General features: G+C 33.1%; 2 protein-coding genes across 2 annotated transcripts; one reads left to right on the top strand and one right to left on the bottom strand.

Moving 5' to 3' along the window:
• The first annotated feature begins 530 nt into the window (after positions 1-530).
• Positions 531-13301, top strand: LOC124440162 (collagen alpha chain-like). The gene is made up of 43 exons (XM_046990496.1): positions 531-584; positions 715-768; positions 1008-1062; positions 1291-1342; positions 1420-1473; positions 1690-1734; positions 2178-2222; positions 2298-2351; positions 3257-3310; positions 3380-3433; positions 3513-3566; positions 3668-3721; positions 4136-4189; positions 4260-4313; positions 4422-4475; positions 4746-4799; positions 4886-4939; positions 5087-5140; positions 5244-5297; positions 5443-5496; positions 5629-5682; positions 5846-5899; positions 6125-6178; positions 6644-6697; positions 6771-6824; positions 7502-7555; positions 7725-7832; positions 8074-8127; positions 8347-8400; positions 8583-8636; positions 8706-8759; positions 9148-9201; positions 9316-9351; positions 9439-9456; positions 9535-9552; positions 9687-9740; positions 10545-10619; positions 11178-11231; positions 11438-11561; positions 11645-11748; positions 11902-11976; positions 12255-12473; positions 13045-13301. The coding sequence occupies exons 6-43, from the start codon at positions 1693-1695 to the stop codon at positions 13189-13191; spliced, it is 2415 nt and encodes an 804-aa protein (XP_046846452.1). The 5' UTR covers positions 531-584; positions 715-768; positions 1008-1062; positions 1291-1342; positions 1420-1473; positions 1690-1692; the 3' UTR covers positions 13192-13301.
• Positions 13302-13655: 354 nt separating this feature from the next.
• Positions 13656-20300, bottom strand: LOC124440167. Its single transcript, XM_046990502.1, has 6 exons — positions 19865-20300; positions 18152-18399; positions 15973-16019; positions 15565-15620; positions 15064-15187; positions 13656-14352 (listed from the first exon to the last, which is right to left on the bottom strand). The coding sequence occupies exons 1-5, from the start codon at positions 20001-20003 to the stop codon at positions 15123-15125; spliced, it is 555 nt and encodes a 184-aa protein (XP_046846458.1). The 5' UTR covers positions 20004-20300; the 3' UTR covers positions 13656-14352; positions 15064-15122.
• Positions 20301-20820: the final 520 nt, after the last annotated feature.

Here is a 20820-nt window from a genome sequence, read left to right as displayed (position 1 = left end):
TATATAACTAGACAATAATTCTTTGAAGCTTTTCAAAATAACAAAAACTAATCTTTAGGGACCTAGTGGCAATCGTGGGCCCAGTGGAATAGATGGTCCAAAAGGAGAGTCTGTAAGAGTTTCTTTTTTGTAATGTCTTCTCTTGTTTGAATTATTGACTCTTGTAATCTTCTATACCAAAAATGATTTTTATCTTGTTTAATTTTCAAAATGTACGTACATATAAAGTTTTGAACATAGAGAAGCTTTCTTTTTAGTAGAATTTAGACATATTAGACAAAAATTTATGATACCTCCCACGAGTTTTTATGTGTTGCATGCAGATCATTTTTTGACCCAGATTTTCTATTCATTTCAAATAGTTCTGCATCACAATTTAATTTATCTAGGGTGGTCCTGGTGATGATGGAGCTGCGGGTCCTCTTGGCTCCAAAGTATGGAGTAATTAATTCTTTAGACATGAAACAGTTAATGTGTGCAAACAAATAAAAGTAGCATTATTGATTGATTGGGTTTCATTATTTTGTTAGGGTGAAGAAGGACCACGTGGTATCCAAGGTTTCTTTGGAGCAAATGGAAAACCTGTAAATATATAACGTTTTCTCTCTCATTAGAGTACTGGTAAAACTATTTAAATTTTCATTATCATCTTTTTAATTCATCTAAAATCGAGGAATTTGGGAAAAGAAAATGTCACATTCACTTTTTTTAAAGGGTAGAGATGGTGATGACGGTGCTTCGGGAGAAACTGGTGAACCTGGATCACCAGTACGTCTTCATCTCAGTATTTTTTATCAAAACTTATAAGTATAAATAGTGCATGAAAGGTGTGTGGAAGTATAACTTCCACAACAAGTTTCAACTTCCTCTTTTATTTCCTTTATGTTGAAAAAGTAATGGTGTAGTGTGTGATGTTTTAGCTCTCACGCATAGAAATTGTGCAATATTTTATTTTGCGAATTTGGTGGAATTAATTTCATGCTAAGCTTGTGTATAATTATTGAAAGGGTTTTGATGGAGAAGACGGTGAAGATGGAGCTGCTGGTATTATTGGAGTCGAGGTAAACTTTTCTTCTTGCAAATGCATAAATTATTTTAAGTTGTCCATCTTTAACGAAATACAAACGTTGTTTGTGGGCTTTACTCACTGGTAATTTTCAGTTTATCGCTTTTCGGCCAATTGTCATACAATTGCATTGGTAGCTACTACAATACTAATTGTTTTAACATAACTTCTCCACGTTTTAACATTTCTCAATTAAACTTATCTCGGTAAATTTTTAATTCCAAGGGAGAGAGGTCCTCTTGGATCAAAGGAAACGATGGACGCGACGGAGCTGAGGTACGTATGCTCGAGTTCATCGTAAAACATCATATAAAGTAAAACATGTGTTAAAGAACTTTAACTTATTTTGTTAGGGCCCAGAAGGTTCAGTTGGGTTTCCCGGAAGAAATGGTGGCGAAGGAGATAAGGTATGGAAAGATTTTCACTGTCAGACAATATGTTCGTCTCGCGTTTTATATGATTTTTATACTGAAAAACAAGTTAACAATCTTTCTCTTTATCTCGAACTATGTACTATTCTAACAGGCTTGATATTGTGTTTTATCCTTCTAAGTAATCATTACAGACTTACTTGTCGAATTTAGTGTAAAAGGATTTGTTGTAACTTAAACATGTCTTTTTAGGGTATGTTAGGTGATGTTGGTGAGATAGGAATTGATGGAGAGAGTGTAAGTTAAAATTTTACAAATAACTGTCTAGATATCAGGCCCTCCGAGGGGACTGGATGCTATTTATACATGGTCCTCTTAAATTCAGAAAATACCTGAAATTCAAACAATTACGGTTAATTCGACTTTCAAAACACGAAGAACACAGAGCACTTGGTCAAAACTTTGCCCTGGACTCAACATTTTCTTTTTGATGCCTCTATAGAAAAGATTAAAGTAACTAGCTCTTACCTTTTTGCACTAGAAATGAATGTGTTTTTAGCACAATTTTAAAATAAGCAGAATTTTGAAAATGGAAATAATACAAAGTTTCTGCTCTTACAGTATAGTAAAGAAAAATAAAAAAAATACATTGTTCGATCAATGTTAAGAATTAAATTTAAGATATTTTAAACTACTAGGGGAAACCTGTATTGATGAAATTGGTATTATTTTTACTTCAGGGTGAGCCTGGATCGCAAGGAGCACCTGGACCAGACGGAGATGCTGTAAAAAAATTTCTCTTTAAAAGTTTTTCTCTTTAAAAGTTTTTAAACTTCTTACTTGTTATATTTATTTTTAAGGGTGCGAGTGGCAGGAAAGGTAGCCAAGGAGATAGTGGCCAAGATGGAGCTCAAGTGAGTTACTTTTAAGGTTTTAGAAAGGCAATGTTGCTTTACAAGCTTCATGTACATGGTTTTGTGTTTATTTTTTAATGAACTAAAATGTGAGTGGATTGAGTGCCTAGACGGCACTCAATAGGGAATAGGTTGAGAAATAATGACATGAAAATCTAAAATCTTAATCAATGCTCAGTAATAAGTAATAAATAATATATTAATCCTAACACGGTTTTACTGGATGGCACCGTGTTTCGACTTTATTCCAAAGCCATCATCAGAGAATATATGTAATATATTAATCCTGGATATTAAAACTGCTATAGTGGCGAGAATCTCTCGTCCATACGCAGTTTAAAAGAGATTTGACTCGGCTCCAATCCCTGTGGGCTTGTTAGCTCAACAGGTAGAGCGGCGGACTAGTAACCCGAAGGTCCGAGTTCAAATCTCGTCCAAGTCACATGTTTTTCATGTGCATATTAAAAACCGTGTTAGGATTAATATATTATATATGTTCTCTGATGATGGCTTTGGAATAAAATAATGAGTAATCGAGTATGAAAACTTGTCCATATAAAGCAATCGTAAGATTTTGAGTACAATATAGAATGAACATGCACATGGTGATTTTTACAGTCAATATGAGGAGAGAATTTACTATTATCTTAAATAGCATTGGAGGTGGAGGGGTTGAACCTCATCTAGCCACAAAATAAGTGAGAGAAAGTTTTAATTATAAGTTTATAACACTTTACCGATTGGATTTAAGAATATTTAATTTTCGTTACTAAATATGTGATATATTGTCTCTATATTTAGTAACCAAACTTAACCAATATATAAAAATACTGTCTTAAAATTGCAAAAGTTATAAAATTTTGAGTTTAAAGATCAATTGTTGTTCAAATTACTGTTTTATATAGGGTGGACCAGGTGTTGCTGGAGCTCAAGGACCATCTGGAGGACCAGGAGAACAGGTCAAAAATCTTTTAAAATACTTTGATTTTTATCGATTTTTTTTGAAGATTACTTTGTTTTCTTTCTAGGGTCCTCCTGGTGATGCAGGAGCTGTTGGCCGTCGTGGAGCAAGTGGACAAACTGTTAGTGATAATGAGATAAACTGTATCATTCTACATGACTTCCCTTGCCATTTTAAAAAGGGATTTTTTATCTACATAGGGTTCTCCTGGAGCTGAAGGTAAACGTGGTAAGCCTGGTAAGAGTGGAAAAAATGTAAGTTTTAAAGTGTTATTATATTTTTATGTTGTTGACTGCAGTCTATGACTATGATGATGACTTACTACTATTTAATTCACTCTTCTCAATTATTAAAGGGTAATCCTGGAGTTGCTGGTGACGTTGGGGAACCTGGACCACGTGGTAGAAAGGTCTGTTAAATTCTGCTTTTGATACTTTTTATTTCAATGTTTTCTACTTCTGATTTCGGCTTGAACTCTAAAACTTTCGAAAAACTTATTAATTTATATAACACCAATAAAATTGATTTAATTGATATAACACTTTAAATGATCAAAAAGTATAACTAAGAAAGTGTAAAAATATCAAAAACATTTTTGGAATAAATGAAATTTGATTTTGGTGGTATGGACTATCATATGAAGTGATATAGGCTTATTTAATTGATACCCTTTAACTGATTGACGTCTTTACCTATTGTGCTTGCCTTCTGCTTGTACTGATAACTTCCAGGTTTTACTGGATAAAACGTAAGAAAAAATATCCGTTCGACATAAAATTATCCAAAGTAGATATACTTTCTTTATAACTCAGTTTTATTTCAGGGTGTAAGTGGGGACAGAGGTGATGCTGGCGCACTTGGAAAAGATGGAAAAATGGTGAATGTTACATGAAACTTTCTTCCACACCAAGCAAAAATGGAACGTAAAAGACTTATTTTTATTTCAGGGTCCAAGCGGTATTGCTGGACCTGTTGGAGCAACTGGAAATCCTGGTCGGCAGGTAATATCGCCAAGATACAGTTTTGTGAACATATATTAAAAATGAATCACAAGTTGTGGAAATATTTTTGCTTTATACGTAGCAATACAAATACTTGTGGTCTTGCAGGGGATTCAAGGTGCTGCAGGTGAAGCTGGTTTAATTGGTGAGGCAGGAAGACCGGTAAGATTTATAACTGTAAAGACACATTATAGACTTTGCATGAAAACAAAGTGATCTCCGATAAAATTGCACATGGACTATACGAATGAGCTTTTTTGCGTTTTTCCATTTGTAAATTTTCTATATGTCCAAAACTTTAGGGTACTACTTTCTGCAATAAATTGGTAGTGATATGATAAAACAATCGTGTTTAGAAGAAAATTTCCGAGAAATAATGAGACTGTTATTCTTAATACCCCACATATGATGATCCATTTGTTAACATTTTAGGGTTCAACTGGTGATATAGGTGCTGAAGGTGAACCTGGAGAACGTGGTGTCAAAGTAATGTACATTATGCCATTTTTGTGTTATTATGTTTCCTGATATTTTGATACAACATTGTATTTCAAAATGTTATTTTCATTCAGGGAAGTGATGGAAAACTTGGTTCAAAAGGTGTAAGAGGTGATGTCGGTGATGAGGTAAATGAGAATCGATTTAAGGTTTTTATTGTTTTAGCCATTGAGTTTGAACGTGTATTACCACCTATCCAAGTGAATGGTTGGATCAGATATGCCAGTAACTCACGTTACCTCACAAAACTATTAACGCCATCAATGTAATTTTAGGGGCAGATCGGACCTTTGGGTGAAAACGGACCTGAAGGTTATGCTGGAGCTAAGGTAAAAACTATCTTTGTTTCATGATCTGTCGTGTTTTTCAGTGGATTTAATAATTTTAACTATCAGTTCAATTTCAAATAATCCTTCATGGTTTGCTTTTCAGGGCCAATCTGGAGCTCCAGGTTTAAGTGGGCTTGCTGGTGCCTATGGAGATAAGGTAAAATGTGCTATTTTGATTTAAAATGTTTGCTTGTATGCATGAAAATGACTTACAGAAAACGCATGAATTGAATTAACCATAATATAATGGAGTAAAATTTTTTTACATTATTTGAACTAATGAATTAGTCTGATTATTTTAGGGCGTTAGTGGTGAGAAAGGTGAAACAGGTGATATTGGTATTACTGGGCCCATGGTAAGTTGTCATATCGTCATCACATCATATACGCCTTGTAATTTATGCAAAAATAAAATCTGGTATATGGAATTATCGTGGTGAAAAATTTTGGGCAAAAGGATTTAACGATAGAAAGTGTTCATTATTTAGGGTGAACGTGGCGTAGATGGTGTCAAAGGCGAGCCTGGTGGTTTTGCAATAGGTGTAAGTTTTAATTACACAACTCAATCCATCAGGTCATAGAAATCAATATTTCCTTGTTTTGAATAATTTCTTAATATTTGATTGGGTTAATTCATCATAAGTTATTCAGTTGAATTATTTTACATAAATTATGAGGAATATATAATTATTTTTTGTTTTACAGGGAGTGCCTGGTGTATTGGGTGTACCTGGTTCTCCTGGTGAGATTGGTGAGACGGTAATTATTTTAAAAAATTTAATTTATTTTGTCAATGTTTTTTTATGACGTATAATGATATTTATTCATATAATGTTACGAGGCAAACTAAGGTTAGGCATATTAACATTGGGAATATTAACGTATGCACAACAACCAACAGAACAAATACAAACATAAAAAAGTGTCGAATCTTTCTAATATCCTTACATTCGATACATTCAAGCAATATGTATTTACATTTAGGGCGAACCAGGAGCGCCTGGGGAACCTGGTCCCTCTGGAGAATCTGGTGCTGAGGTAAACATACGAAGTTATATTTTACGTGTTGGTTAGCACTTTACCAGAGACGGTCCCTTAATAATAACGTATTATATTTTGCACTGTTTCTGACTATAATTCACTTTGAAAGAGCATGAAAATTTGTAATGTGACTTGCTTCAGTGCTCCTGTTTATAAGATATCGGCAAACTTTCATATCGTTTCTGTTGGATTCACAACAGGAGAAATTTCATATTTTCTTTCATGTGCACTATGAATAATGTAATTCCCTTGCGACTACAATTCGCATATTGCCCACAAAAAAGACGATTTTTTTCCTCAACCGATACTTACGATTAAATACTTATAAAGTACTACGCTGGTAGAGCCATGTTTTTCATTTAATTTCAAAAATTGTAGATTTTGTGCTAAATTTATACCTTGCACTGATTTGAATTCGTGTAACATGTTGCAATTTGTAAGTAATGTTTGCATGTGTTTTAGGGTGAAAAGGGATCTTCTGGCTCAAATGGACGCAGTGGACCCGGTGGAGACCAGGTGCTTCATCTGTCGAGCACAAATACGTATAAATGTTGAATTCAATGATCTAAAGATTAAAGTGTATTTTTAGGGATTGGCAGGAGCCAAAGGTGTTTCTGGAATGGAAGGTCCGTCTGGATCTGATGTAAGTACTTTAATAGACTTAATATGTCATATAAAGTAACTCGATAATTTGATCACTGCTAAATAACATTTTCTGTCCCTGATAAGTTACCCGATGCCAATTTTATTGTAATCTGTGGTACATTAATTGATACCATCTTAAGAATATTCTGTAATTCGTTAACTAAAACCATCTAAAAACATTCTGTGGTACATTAATACTATCTAAAGAATATTCTGTGGTACGTTGACTTATGCCATTTAAAGAAAATATCTTCATACATTCAACAATTAAAGAAAAGCTCATCTTTAATCAGTTAAGCTTAGCTCCGATTTTACTCATGTTTCTGAAATGAGATAAAAAGAAAGATTTAGAAAGAGGAAAACGAAACATTTATGACAAAATGGTGTTTTTTTCCATACATACTTCGTTGTTCATTCCTTCCGATAAAAGCAAATTTACTATTAACTTATACCAGACCAGCAGCAACATCAAATGAAGTAGAAATATGAAATTTTATGTATTCAGTCTATTTAATAAATGTTACTCCATATAAGAACTGAGAAACTTCGTGCTCTTTTTATCTACCTTTGGTTCACGTGTATCTCTCGAGGAGTGATTCCGCTTGTAGTTAGCAATATGAATCATAGTCTAGAACATTAAAAATGTATTACCAAACCCATCTCAAATATGCACAGGGTCCAGATGGATTAACTGGGAGACCTGGTGCACAGGGACTAAATGGTGATAAGGTGAGTTATATAAAAAGAAACTGTTTGTCGTCATTTTTAAGTTTTAACTGTCGTCTTGATGGTTATCAAATCATCAGCCGAAACAGGGATTTCGTTATCAAATATTTGGAATATCATTTCGTTCAACCAAACATAAACGTATTTGCGATTGTTTTTTTTTCTTTATTAGGGTGAATCTGGTAATGTAGGAGTGGCAGGATCAGCAGGCTCACCTGGAACAGTCGGTCCCTCTGGTGCTAAAGGATACAGAGGTGAAAAAGGTGACATTGGTGAGCAGGTTAGTACACATTGAACTCAGTTTCACATTTTTGTAGGGTTATATTTTAAAAAATGTATGACTAATATATTCATTTTGTACATTATTTACTCTGGAAAAAACTCATACTTGCGTATGTATTTCCACCACGATATCACGTATAAACAAAAAATTGTCTTTATTAAGGAACTGTTTGTGCAGTTATTAGGAAGTTATATCGGTTAAAGTTAATCATTACATTGTTTCATGTTATGATATTCAGGGTATGGAAGGACCAGAAGGAGATGTAGGTGAAATTGGAGAAGAAGGAGTTAAGGTAAAGTACATGATAAACCATGCACGTCCCTTGCTCACCCTTGCCTTGAAAACAATATGACGTTTATTGTGTAGTTTTTAATGCCACGTGACATTTCTTAATTTGCATATTTCTACTCTCTTTTCGATATAGGAAATTTTTTCCTATTAAATTGAAGTCATGGGATAATAATTGATTTCATCTGCAGATTTATCCTATTAATTGGTTATTATATTGCAGGGTTACAAAGGTTCTGTTGGTGCATCTGGGGATGCTGGTACTAATGGAGCTCCGGTAAATCCTTTTAAATATGATTTAGTTTGAATTGCAAATCTGTGAGCACGTAAAGTGTGAAGTTTCTCATGCATATTTTTTACCTTTTAAAGGTATGTTTAATTTTGTCAGAGGACTTTAAGTATTTCCTTTGAAAAAACTTTATGGACATGGTTGACGTCAACTGATGTTTATCATTCTAGGGTGCTAAAGGTGAACCTGGATCAGAAGGTCGTCCCGGAATGCATGGTTCATACGTAAGAATATAGATGTTTTTATTCATTTGTTAATTCTTGGTTATTTACAGTCGCATGTTTATTATGCAGGGTGCTAAAGGTGATTCTGGTGGCCCAGGAGAGCCTGGCCTGAAAGGACCACAGGTAACAAAATTACAGGAATTTTTTAAATATACCTTATTTTATGAAGACATTTCATTTCATGAGTGATAGCTGAATTATTAGATAACACAAATCCCGTTTCATCTTTTTCCATCTTTCAAAAAGCAAAATTTGGCTTTATACCCATAAAGAACATATCAAATTAATTTTTTTTCTGGGAGAATCTAACGTTATAAAGTTAATGATTATTTTGTTTAATGAAGTGAAAATTGTTCGTTAAAACACATAAGCTTTAAAAGTTGAGATATTTGGACGTGCAAACTCATACTATAATCTTAGCACCATGACCATCAAGATTTCATCTAGCTTGTTTACGGTCTTTCATTGTGAAGTATAGCGTTTTGTTTATAAATACGTGATTTATTATCAGGGTAATCCTGGTTTCCTTGGTCCTATTGGTGATGAAGGTATTCGCGGCAAAGAGGTAAAGGAAACAGTCCCATATCCTATTATGTACTTTAGTATTATATAGCAGCTTAACATTTTTATACTTTTTGCGATTATGCATAAATAACTGAAATATTTATTTTCTTTACAGGGAATCCCTGGGTCTGTGGGAATGAATGGACCAATTGTACGTAATAAGCAACATTACTACATGGTCATTTTCCCGTATATTTGAACATAATTATGTTTTTATTTGGATTTTTTTTTCTTTTAGGGTGATGCTGGACCAAAAGTAATATGCCATATTTAACAACATCTTTGTAGTTTTGATTAGAGCTATCTTCTTACTAAGTATTTTTTACGTTTTTAGGGTGTTGCCGGCCGTCAAGTAAGTAAAAAAATCTGTAAAAAGTTTTGTTAATATTGGTTATAATAATGTAAAAAAGGAAGAGACAATATATAAGTACACAAAGAGCATCATCGTTTAGTCATTAGTGTCTGATTATTTGCTTCTCATTTTAGGGTCCACCAGGTCCTCCAGGTCCTCCTGGCTCATCAGCAAGTCAGGGAGTAGGAGTAAGATATTTTTATTTATAGAACTGAGTACAGTGACAAGTATCTGATTTATTGTGCGTTAAAAACGTGTAACAAATATACGATTCACATGGAGAATACGGGGAATTTTCTGGGGATAATTATTTGTGCACGATATGCCATATTAATATAAGTTACTTTGAAATCCATTGTGCTCTGCAGATTATACCATGTACACTTGAATATGAGCCTGCCATCTAATTATCGATCTTCCCTACACCTTTGAGGGGAAAGATGTTTTTTTATGATAGGAGCTCGTGTTTTGTTTAAGATTTAGGACATCCATTTAGTAAACCTTGTCAAAATCTAAATGCCTAATTGTGTCACAATTGAACATATTTTGCCCAAACATTTCTTTCAATATCAATATTAATATCTCATTGTTTATTGATGAAAGATCATAGGCAAATTTATTTTTAGCATAACAACACGAACCTATTTAAGATTCAATTATTTCATCCCACAAGAGCAAGAACCTACTTAAGTTTTAATTATTTATTAACACAACAACTTCAGCTTGATTTAATTATTTAATTAAATAACAACAAGAAGCTATTTAAGTTTTATTTATTTATTAGGATAACAAAATGAACCTATTGAACATTTATTTAATTATTTATTAAAAAGAAAACATGAACCACTTTAAAATTTAATTATTCATTGACAAAAGAACATGAAGATTCATGTTCTTCAAGATTCTTTCTTTCTGCACGACACTGGCCGTGTTTGGTGAGCATCAAAACTCGATGTTAAGTAGCTGAAATTGCTGTACTTTAATGTTTTTAGGCAGCGTTTGGTGTTGGGGAGTCATTATCATCACAGAAGGGGCCTTCTCCAAGTGAATATTATCGAAGTCGTGTGGTTTGTACATATGTTTCTCTATGTCTTTGGAATTGTTGACACTTTTTGAGATTAGTGTTAAGATCTGATATACATAATAAACATTTCCGTTAGTTGATGGTTGAGTTATATGATACTCAAACCACCATGAATCAATCTTTCCTTTTTTTTTGTTGCCTTCACGAAAGCAAAGTGCAACATGAAAATGAATACGTTTTCCTGAAATTAGTTTTTATAGATTTTAGTTTTAGTTCAAAAAACCATTCATTCAAAAAGAAAATCATTCTAAATCATTACTTTCAAAACTTACACTGTTTCTGAAGGTAAATAGGGCGGGTAGAAAGTTAAAAAAGTTGCATCAAGTACAAAAAATATAAAATACATTAATACAATCATACAAAACTACGTAGTTTTTCCTTAAATTCTGAAGTCAGACAATTGCATACTTGTTTACCACGCTTACAGTAGCATACTTTTTTCACAATGTTTATGCTACTCATAAGAAACCATGAATGATGATGTAAGTAAACGTATATGACAGGTGACTTGTAACTAATTCTTGGTCTTTGAACATTACAGAAGAAAATCCTATCTTCGATGAAGACAAATCCTTTGGACCTGGAAAAACATGAAGTATGGGTCACTGTATACATATTTTAAATTTATAAGCTTACAAGACTGCTGTGAACAAGATGTAGTCGTTAAGTTGAGTTGAATTTTGAAAGGTTGGAATGTTTTCAATGTATGGCGGAGTGAAAAATATGGGACTTATATCTAATCTAGCAGTTGTGTGTATAGTTCATATATTTTGATGTGAAAATATATATTTTCATTCAAAGCCAATTGAAGAAATCGTCGCCATTATGGATGACATTGATTTGATTCGTAAACCAGATGGCAGCAAAAAATATCCTGCTCTTACCTGTAAAAATCTCTTTAAAGACCATCCACATCTTAGTAGTGGTAAGATAGCTATCCTTTCGCCTTTCAATCTGATATTTTGCTTTAAATAGTGTAAGATAACAAATATTCCATTCTATTTTTAGGCGAGTATTGGATAGATCCTAATGGTGGTCTTCGCAACGATGCTGTCTTAGCTTACTGTCACTTTGAAAGTCTCTCTTCTTGTGTTTCGCCCAAAGATTTAAAAGTATGCAAGCAACCAAAAACATTTATAATATACGTATATAATATTTTTATGTCCTGTAAAGTTTGCGTTCATTGCAGTTTTATCGCTTCAAATTACTGGTTTATTGTTGAACTTGCTACGTATTTGATATTTAAAGAATGTTTATCGATTTAGGTCGAGAAGAAAAGCTGGTATGAAGGAAAGAGTCGTTATATTTGGTTTGCTGATGAGCTAAAGGAAAATGATATGGTAATTTAAAATTAGATCATCATATTATTCACCGTTATGAACTTATGATCAATATTTTTTTAACTTTACTTTTTAAATTTTAAAAATGAAGTGTGAGAGGGGGGGGGGAGCTAGTTGTTGACTGAATCAATTGTCATGATTTCCTCGTTGTATTTCGTTATCAGCTGCAAAAGAATATGTTATAATCTTATGACAGAATACTTGTACTTTGGTCATTTGGAAATGTCTCATACTTTGCTTTTATTGGTTGTAAATCATAGAACGATCCTGATTTTTAGGTGAAATATCTTGTTGATGGCAGTCAAATTCGCTTTCTACAAATATTGTCAGCCAAGGGATGGCAAAACATAACATACCATTGCCGTAACTCTGCAGCGTGGACAAATGAACATAATAATAAGGATAATTCAATAAAATTGCGTGGGGACAATGGAATGGAGTATCATGCTCTTAGTGCAAAGAAATTCCGACCCGTTGTCATAAAAGATGAATGTAATGTACGTATATCAAAATATAATGCCCATGTACTGTCATTCTGATGTATTACTGCTTTAGTTAATTACATTTTTAAGTGATGTGCAAATCCTTCAAACAGAATCTACCATCAATCAATCTTTAAAGATTTATCAATACAAGAATGTATAATAACTTTGCATGTGGTGTGGGGGTGTCTCCTTGTACAAGACTTAGCACGTCGGGTAGGGTGTTTTTGTACATAACTTAATACGTGGTGGGGATTTCATGGTAGATAATAAAGCATGTGGTGTGGGGTGCCCTTATACGTGACTTAAAATGTAGTGTTAAGTGTCATTGTACATGTACGTAATTTATCTTGTTGTGTTATTCGTATGAAACTTAGCAAGTGGTGTGAGGTATTAATTACTGAATGTGTACATAACTTAGCATCATTACAATGCTACTTACAATGTGTGTATAACTTGTTACTTGTACAATGTGTGTGAGTGTAACTTCACTAACTTGTTTTTTTTTACAATGTGAGTGAGTGTAACTTGATGATTGCTGCATTGTGTTTAAATATAACTTGTTACTTTTTGCGTTGATTGATAGAAGAAAGATGGTAAATGGCACGAGACTACAGTTCATGTGTACACATCAAACACAGCGCGTCTTCCCATTCGTGACATCGCCGTTTATGACATTGGCAAAAAAGGTCAACAGTTTGGAGTGGAATTTGGTGCAGCTTGTTTTGCATAAAAGAAAACATTGACGGACTTAAAACAAAGGTACAATACGCTAAACTTCTTTTTATTAAGTTAGTAGTAGCAAACTTTTCAATGAAGAAATAAAAATCTAAGATAAACGTACTAGTTATTTTTTGATGATTTTTTGAGTATTTTAACTTGTGTCTTAGATTCATAAAAAATTCGAGAAACTCTTCTTGTCTTTATTGTATAATAAACATTCCACTTTCTTAAGGCTTTTCAATTATAATGATTAGCTAATTATTGTGTCATTATTTTCTCAGTACTGCTTAGTCAAACATCGATAGCAACAAGTTATATATTCTATGCAAATGTATCGCAGCTAATGCCATGTGTAATAATAATGAAAAAAAAGACGTCTGGTTTTTGTAGATCAAATATCATAGGATAATTCTCCATGTTTTTACCATTCCTGCGCTTGTTCGTTGCTAAAAAGTCTTCGAAAGTGCAGCTCAGCTTCAAGCGAAGTTTATTACGTGGCAATATCTTATAAATGTTATAAATCATGTTCTGATGTTCCTATATACCAATTGTTGTTTCACAATGAAATCAGTTTTCTAATGTCAAAATGTCAATTGATGTTTAAGACATCTATACTTCACGACCTATACCTACTTATAAATCGTAGAAACTATTTTCAAGCTCAAATCAAGATAATTCAATTTGCGGTAATGAATATGTGTTGATGCAATTTCTATTTAATATGATGGACTGTGACCTAACAAAACCGAGTCTGAGTGATAGTAAGAATGATCAGAATATTCCACTGAACTTAGACAATCATCATCGCTGTTGTTGTCTTCAAATAATAGATAGTTCACTTTTGATGATGCAGGTAATTTACAGTTTGGTGGTTCAAGATCGTGCCACATTTCCACATAATCATTCCTATTGTGAATCATGTCCCAGTGCTCGAGCGCACTAGATTTTGCCTCCGTACCGAAATATAAATGACCTATTATATGCTTTTTTCTAAGTTTGGCCACGTGTTTCACTGTCAAAATGAGTTTAGTATCACGAGCGAGACTATCACCAGGTACTTGTATGCTAAATGTTTTTCTAAATTTTGGAGAAAGCGTCCTCTTTTCCACTTTAGTTCGCTTTTTAAAGACCAAGAAACACTTGATGTATACTTCAATTTTCACATATGGATCTGTATACATGAAAAAATATTGTAGTTTAACCGATTAACACCCAAACAAATTAAAACCTAATGTGGAATGGGCTGGGGACAGAATTGATTCCAGTGAAATGTATATAAGTAAAACCATGGTAATAAGGTTCTTCGTGATTAAATGTACTTAAATCCGAGGGAGGTTAGTGAAAATCAATGATTGTGTAAATCAAATCTGTTTTTGTTTTGGTAATACTTTGTGGGTATTTTTATTATTTCAAGCTCGAAATTTGGGATTGTTAGTAATACTACCATTTTACCAGTATACAAACCTCATGTAAGTTATAAAATAAACGCGATAAAACGCTTGCGTTGATTGGTCTAGAGCTGTGTTTGCATTGGCGTGTGCAAAACACATCTGAGCTCAACCAATCAAATCAATCATAGCAATCATTCAGTCAAAAGAGAATTTGCAAATTCATCATGAATACATTTAAGAGGAAAAATTTACTTTAAATTTGTCTGTTTTGAATTATTGTTATTTTATAAAAGAAATAAAAGATATTTTTCGTGTTTGCACTGGCTTATGCAAACCTCGGAGACGTTTGTGAGAACTGATGAGCATGTGCAACCTTCGACCTTCGGTCTCGGGCTTGCAATGATCTGCACCTGAGTTCTCCCTAAAGTTTCCTCTGTCTGCATAAGCCTATGCAAACACAGTAAACATCTTTTATTTCTTAATTAACTCACTGGAAGTTTGTCGATGTTCATCCATAATTCTCAAGGATGACGCCTCTTGTATTGTGACATCAAGTCTTTCTTTGTCTTTTATCCAACGTAAACCAACCAACATTTCGCCAACTGATGCAAAATCCTTTAATAATAGAAAATTATAACGAGGATATAATTATTTCTCAATTTTTTAATCTTACGTCTGTCCTTGTTTGTCTACTTACATCTTCGTCAAGCGTTAGATATTCTTTGTAACTCGTTTGATCTCCATTAGCTAAGCTTTTCTCGTCAATTTTTATCATTACGTTACCAATAAGGTCATGCGCAGACAGATGGTTTATATCAAACACAGATAATACTAAAGTTTGTCCTTGTAGCTCTTGCACTGGTATTTGATAATGTATTGTATCATTAAATACCGGCGAGATACTATTTCGAACATAACTTGTTTGGCTTTGGCTTCATATTTTTGTGAGAATGGCTTTAGTTCCACGACAACATAAGTAAACGATACATTACTTGAAGATAGTAATGGAAAATCTTCTCCTCTTAGAATATTCACGTTGAGTCGTGATCTGTATGATAAAATAAAATAGTATTCATGAAAAAGGTTAACTTTGCCAAGACTGTCAAACTACGTTGTTGTGTCTTGTCTAAAATCAAACTTTTATTCGACATCATTTATTAGAAGCATCGGTTGATGCACTGTTTGAATGATAATAAAATTTTAAAGGTTTTGGATTTTCTCTTTATATAATATAATTAATGGCAATCAAAAAGCTTTATTTATTATAAAGTTTATATGACGCAAAAATCAATGCAAGAGTTCAGGATTGGCGCCAGCAATATGATTTTCATGTTTTACAATAAGCAATATTACTCAAACACTTAACACAGCACTCATGTATGCCTAGCGCGATAACCTACCTCAAACAATCGTACTTTAATGTAAAGTAAATTTGGCCAAGTTCTCTCTGAAATATAAAATGAGTGCGTAATTATGATGAATATGCAGTCAATGCAGAGCATCATGGTATAGTGGGATCAAAAAAATTGCAAAATTTTGTTTTTTGTGTAATTTTATACATGGTTGGGGTACTCTACATCCCAAGATTTCCATTTACGTGTATAACACTAACTCAGTCAGTTTTCATAATAAATCAATATATCTTGTACTTTTACCCAGGTTTTTTTTTTGGGTAATGAAAGGTGTGCCAGAGATATTGAATCACCACGTTTTCCAAAACTTTTCACACGTCATTCTCATCTATCATTAAATGGATGATTTTTCATATTGTTGTAATTGCCACCTTGGCAATGTCCACAGGCAGTGGTAAATATAATGGCATCCTACCAAAACGTTGCAATTAATCATTTCAATCAGTGTATTTCAGGCAGGGCTTTTTCTGTCATCACTCAAATAAGTTTGGTGCATTTTATCACTTCATCCTATCCACTACGTAACCTAGTGGCATTTTCGCAGAGAATGAAATTTACAGAGACAATATGTCGTTACTAATATCTTAGCTCTTGTAACTTTCCTGCATCGCACATTTCATCTACTAGATGGCAAGGAGTCCGTTTGATAAACAATGTAATCATTGCCTCTCATCCATTAGTTTCCATTAAAATCCTGACTTAGCTTTGGTAGAGAGAATGCTTTTGAACAATCTCTCATTGTCTTTTCCGTCTTGATAATGAACCGTTAGATATCCAACTTCTTTCCAATTCCGAATGACCTGGACACTGAATTACATCCTGTAAATTCATGATGAACAAATAGGAATTGCAAACTGCTCAACAAGAGCCTGTTTTAAAACCTTGAAATTATGGACGTTGTATTTTACCTCGTACGGAGATAGAGTGCTATACACTTGGAAACATCAACATAGAAGAGCAAGAAAACTATAAAATCTGAGTCTTCATGTCTCAAAGCAGACATTTTGAAGCTTGTCTATGCCGTATCGACGACAGCATCTATTTCTGATTGAATAACATAAGAACTTTTCTGTTGCATTCTATCCACGATCTTTTAAATTAGTGCCCCATTTGACAAGAGGTTCTCCATTTCCAAATAAAATGTGAAGAAGAGATCCTCTGTTTAGTATGTTGAGTTCTGTGAATGGGACAGTTTGTATCATAGCACTGTCTGACTTGGTTCTGAGTTTTTCCAATTCCAGAAGCTTCTGGAAAAATGCTGTCCTTCAGGAATTATGTTAAAACCAAATCACACAGTTCTATGACACAAATCTTTCCAGTCACGGAGCACAATGTACTAGACGCAAGAAGGATATCTTCTTCACTATCTGAAATGGAAAGAAGGAAGCAGCTACAGTTCGATTGCAGATGATTACACTTTATTTCAAAACGGTAAACATTATCATGCTGACAAAATTTGCTTGAAAAACGGAGGACTTATTGTCAAATGAAGCAAACAAGCAGGCATTAGTTTAGCTAATCAAAGAGAAAATGCAACAAAATTGTGACGTTATTTAAGCACAAAAAGATGCCAATGTTTATATCACAAAGACAACCATCAAAAAGTTTGCTAGGAGATCTGTCACCCTTATTGGAGAAGACGCAGATCTTCTTGTTGTCTTGCTCTTCAAGGCTGATGTTTCCAAGTGTAGTGCACACTATTTCCGAACTGACAAATTAAAATACGTCTTTAATATCAAGGTTCTCATGCAATGGCCCATTGTTTCTCTATGCTTATACAGGATGCAATGTAGTGTCCAGGATGGAATGTAGTGTCCATGATGCAATGTAGTGTCGGGATTAGAAAGAAATTCGAGCTCAAATGAATCATAAAGAAGGAAATGACAATCAAAATTTGTTCAACGTAAATAGAAAATATATTGAAAAAATTTAAAAAATTCGTCTTCTAAATTGGACACTTTCCCATACTCAAATTCTGTCCGAGCTTTTAGTATGTTGTAGACTAAACCCAACCAAACTTAAAACCACCAAACAACAAAAATTTGCAAATTTGTGGGGGTAGGGATGATTTGGCGTTATAATCAACCCGTCTAGTATTGAGAGTGAAACTCAACAAGCTGGCAATTAGTTGAGACGCCTGGAAATGAAACTATTTGTGGTTTCTTACAATTTCCATGGGTTTTCTTTGTTTTCTTCGCTTTGGCTGCACTGGAGACTTTTTCCAATGAGGTAAATGAAGTTCTTCTTTTGAAAAAGATAATGTATAATTTGACGCCTTTTTTTGCTCTGTTTTGTTATCTTTCTTGCAGTACTTTCGATGACATTGGATTAGTATGATAAGTAGAATGATGAAAACAACACCCAGAATTCCAAAGAAAATTGGCTTGTTTTCATTGAACAATTTTTTCACGACACCTTCATAGAAAAGAAAACAAAACACAGAGTTGTCATTTCCCCCGGGAAAAGCGCTGAATTTACTGCAAAAGAATTGATTGCAAGGTTTTTAAAGACTATTTTTAGATTATGTATATTATCTGTTTGTACGAATAACGCATGCATTAAAGATTAAGATTTGCAGCTGAAGGCCTGAACTATATCAAGATTAAATCAAATAACGTCATTCGGTAATTATTTGGAATGACAAAATGCAATACTTTTTTTACGACTTGTTTTTCCCACATGTTAATGTCAAACAACTTACACAAACGGTTTAGTACATGCATTAGACAAATAAAAATAATCTTATGATAAATAAAGAATAACTTAGCAGAGAAAAATGCGTTATGGTGATTCATAGAAATATAATTGAAATATTCTCTGTTTTGTTGTACAGTCTTTATAGCTTTTATTTTACAATCTTTTGGAGCGTGTTGAACTTTAATCCTTTTTTCAAATTGTCCACTTCGTGCATGGGTTGACATTTTTCTGATGCAAAGACTCAGACCTTACACTAAACAGAACTTTTTCAACACTCATTGAATTTCAGCAATACAAAAGGGAACAGCTAAAAGCAAAGATTTTATGATTTGTAGAGTCAACATTTTTCTTTCTTCTGATAAAAATAATTTTGCTCAATGTAATTATCGATCAGTAAGACACAAACAGCCTATAAATGTGAAAAATATGTTTGATAATATGTAATAAAATGACGTAAATGAAATGTATCGCAACTTTGTGGTCTCTGAGAACAGAAGATGCGCATTGTAATTGCACCTTTTAGGTTTTATAATGATGGGATTATGGAAAACCATTGTTGTGATGCTTTAATATATAAGAATAAGCATAAACATACAACTAATAAAAAGCTGTTGCTCTTGACATCAAACTGTTTTTGAAAAATATGTAGTGTTGAAATAAGGTCGAGGTCGACATTAAATTAAATAGCAAATGAGCATAAGATATACATGAATATTTCTTTTGTTTTGTATAAATTACAGATCGATCCTATATTATATATTAGCTACTTGGCTAATCAGTTGGTAAATAAATAAAAATTTTTCGGAACTGAGCAAAATCTTTCCCTAATCCTCCACTTTATTGAACAGGAAATTTTCGACAGAATCGTAGTAGACACTGGAATTGAGATAATGATAATTACTTTTTTGAAATCTCCTCGTAGACATTAGTTGAAATATACAAATAATCTTTATATTATCTTCTTTCTGTAATGTCCTTCATTTTAAAGATTGGCGAAAATCAATTTTTTTCCCATTTTCAATGAACAGCCGTAAGCCATTCTTTTCAATCTTTATAAACACTTGCTGTTTTATTAAATTTAGTTGATCTTAGAAATCCTTATTATATATGTTTTAATCAAGAATAAGAGCACTTTAATTTCAAAGTAAAAATTCTTGAAATTCTGTAAAAATAGTATATTTACCTTTATTAGGGACTTGTGTCGTCGTGGAATAAGCTGTTTCTACTTTCCAATGATACAATGTCGGGGTTTTATGGCGAAAATAATGATTTCCATTGACTGTGTAAAACATCCTGCTATAGTTAACTTTTTGTCCTTCCATTCTCTTCCAAAAAAGGGCTGTGTATCTTTAAAAAATTTTTAGACTCGTCAATTTACGCCAAAAATGAAACAATTTCAATTCCAGATTGTATCGCTTTCCATCATAAACATTGTCTAGACGTTAATGGGTAAAAATTTATCCTTTCACATAAATGAATCTTTGATAAAACATGAAATAAAGACTAACATAGACCATAAAAACGTTCACTCGTCAACTGTTCTCTTCAATAATCAGCTGTGAGTAAAATTTTTTGAAAAATTGCCCAACCGAAGGTAGTTGAGATCTATTTAACTTGAATATTAATGATGTACAGCTGATAATAAAATAATAACAAAAATGCAAATGTCAACCAATAAATTTGTGCCGTGCTTGACAACATAGTCTTGCATTAAGTATTTAAATAAGAAATTAAATGAGAAGCGAAATCTCAAGTTAAGAAAAAGATTAAAGTTTGACTTCAAAGTATGTTTTTTTGACCAATTGAAAAAGAAAAAGAAAGCCAGAAATCAGCTATTTTGAGAAGTACTGTATTAACTTTCATTTTAATGCACATTTGTGCTTTCATACAAACATAAATCCCACTAAGAGTAAAATATAATTGACCAAAATTATTTATGGCTGTGTGGGCAATTTTTTGGAATAGCTTTTTGAGAACTTTAAATTTGATAGATAACAGATGCATTGCCCTGCATCCGGACCCCAGTTGCATCTAATTTATTTACCATAAGCTACACTTATAGTAGCCATTGAAATCGCTGATGTGTTGTTATGTGTCAGTTACAGAATTTAACCTTTTTTATCGCTGCATTTAGAAACA

The sequence above is a fragment of the Xenia sp. Carnegie-2017 genome, unplaced genomic scaffold (genome assembly GCF_021976095.1).
Source record: "Xenia sp. Carnegie-2017 unplaced genomic scaffold, XeniaSp_v1 HiC_scaffold_2, whole genome shotgun sequence".
Taxonomy (NCBI): Eukaryota; Metazoa; Cnidaria; class Anthozoa; order Malacalcyonacea; family Xeniidae; genus Xenia; species Xenia sp. Carnegie-2017.
The sequence above is the reverse complement of the archived record's forward strand: the minus strand, read 5'-3'. Positions and strand labels throughout refer to the sequence as shown.